General features: G+C 31.6%; 1 protein-coding gene across 2 annotated transcripts in view; it reads left to right on the top strand.

Annotated features, from left to right (window-relative positions):
- LOC106873873 (polyadenylate-binding protein 2) overlaps positions 1 to 1,412 on the top strand; it is a 10,993-nt gene extending 9,581 nt beyond the window's left edge. For both annotated transcript variants that reach the window (XR_001409933.2, XM_014921390.2), the window contains one exon: positions 53 to 1,412. Coding sequence is in view for 1 of the 2 variants with exons in the window: in XM_014921390.2 (XP_014776876.1) it covers positions 53 to 89 (37 nt within the window). In the remaining variant the exon portion in view is untranslated. The remainder of the gene's footprint in view (positions 1 to 52) is intronic.
- The last annotated feature ends 273 nt before the right edge of the window (positions 1,413 to 1,685 follow it).

Genomic DNA, 1,685 nt, shown 5'->3' with positions numbered 1-1,685 from the left:
TATCCATATATGATACTTTTTTTTTTTTCCTTTTCTTATTTTTTAATTTCAGTCGCTTCCGGAGGTCGCTTTGGTACCAGCCTTACTGAGCACTCTTTACTTGGAGGATTTCCATTGTATTAAAGAAAATTTCAAGGAGATTACATTTCATCTGCCACGCTTTTTAATTTTTTTTTTTTTTTCCATCTCCTAACAGGCAACTAGTTGATCCCTCAACTCAGCTGGCCTATTTTATATTTTTGCAGAATTTTTAGAATTTTTCCTCCCATTTGGATAACTCTAGGTCAGTGTGTGAGTGCTTGTCATGGAAGTGTCTGGAGTTTGTATCTTGATTAATGAAATAGTTTTTTTTTCTACTGGGGAAAATATTTTATGCTCTTTCAGCTGAGTCAGTTCTTATAATTTTTGAGTTTTGTTGAAGTCAAACAGTATGTTTGAACAGATTTTGCACTAGCTTACTTTTTGTTGTGTATGTATATGAGTGTATTTATTTATATATGTACATACACACACACACACAAACACACATTCATGGTAACACAAAAACATACATTCATTAATTACTACCAGTTAAGTTTAAATTGTCTTAATTATATATTTAAATTATTAGCTGGAATTTTCCTTCATGTGCAGTTTTCAGTCAAGTGATTTCTTCTATCTCTGCTACTATAACAGTTCTTGTTTATTACTTAGGTTCAACTGACTGGTTGATTAACAGAAAACCTTTTGTTTCAGTTGCTTAGGCCAGTCCTGTTCCACTGTTTTTCATTATATTTAAGTGATTTGGGAAGAATAGTTTTAAAAAGCAAAAAAAAAAAAAAAAAAAAAAAAAAAAAGTCATGTTGTGCTAATTTGCAAGAGTCAAAGTGCAGTCAACTTGTTTGAGCAAGTATGTCTTTCTAAGTTGCTATTAAGGTATTCATGAATTTTTTTGTCTTTTCACAAAAAAATATATTCAAAAAAAGAAAACGAAATGTCTTAAATCATGAGCTTTTTTTCTCACTATAAATGTTAAAATTTATCTGACTTAGGATCTAAACTGTGTTTTCCACAAGTCTTGGGTTTCTTTTTAACCTCTCCCGCTGTTTCTTCTTTGTTAATGGTTTAGTTTAGCCGTTTGGTTCACTTTCTTCTAAAATGTCTCCACTTCAAATTACTGGCACTCTACTTTATATCTTATCAATTTGGTATTTACTGCTTAAATTTTAAGTACAAGCTTGGCTCTTGATTTCATTTAACTAGAAGCAATATTCATAGTATGCAAGTTGTGTTATTTCTCTTGTGAAGAACAATTGATATGGATGTTAGTGACTGTATGCCATCATTTTCAGTCCTCATGGCCAGGTGCAGAGGAAATGTAGGTAAAAATGTTTCTATTTATGTATAAATTTGAATAAAAATTTTAAAATGCATATAGGCATGTTGTTTTGTTTTCAACAAATAATTTACTTCTATGTATACATTTTGCAACTGACTTGGAAACTAGATTTAAACAGTTTCTACAAATAGCTCCTTGAGGGTTTGCTCTGGTACCGCCGTGATATTATCTTTCCAGATACACCTCCATCCCTTATGTAATGAGTAGTTGTGTGACTTCTCTTTAGTAAGACACCTGTGCTTGTCTGTCTATCATACCCCTCCAGTTCATCATATTGTATCTCTTATTTGATCCAATGGTGTATCCG

Source organism: Octopus bimaculoides, chromosome 20 (genome assembly GCF_001194135.2).
Source record: "Octopus bimaculoides isolate UCB-OBI-ISO-001 chromosome 20, ASM119413v2, whole genome shotgun sequence".
NCBI classification, from domain to species: domain Eukaryota; kingdom Metazoa; phylum Mollusca; class Cephalopoda; order Octopoda; family Octopodidae; genus Octopus; species Octopus bimaculoides.
This window is presented reverse-complemented; position numbering and strand designations above follow the sequence as displayed.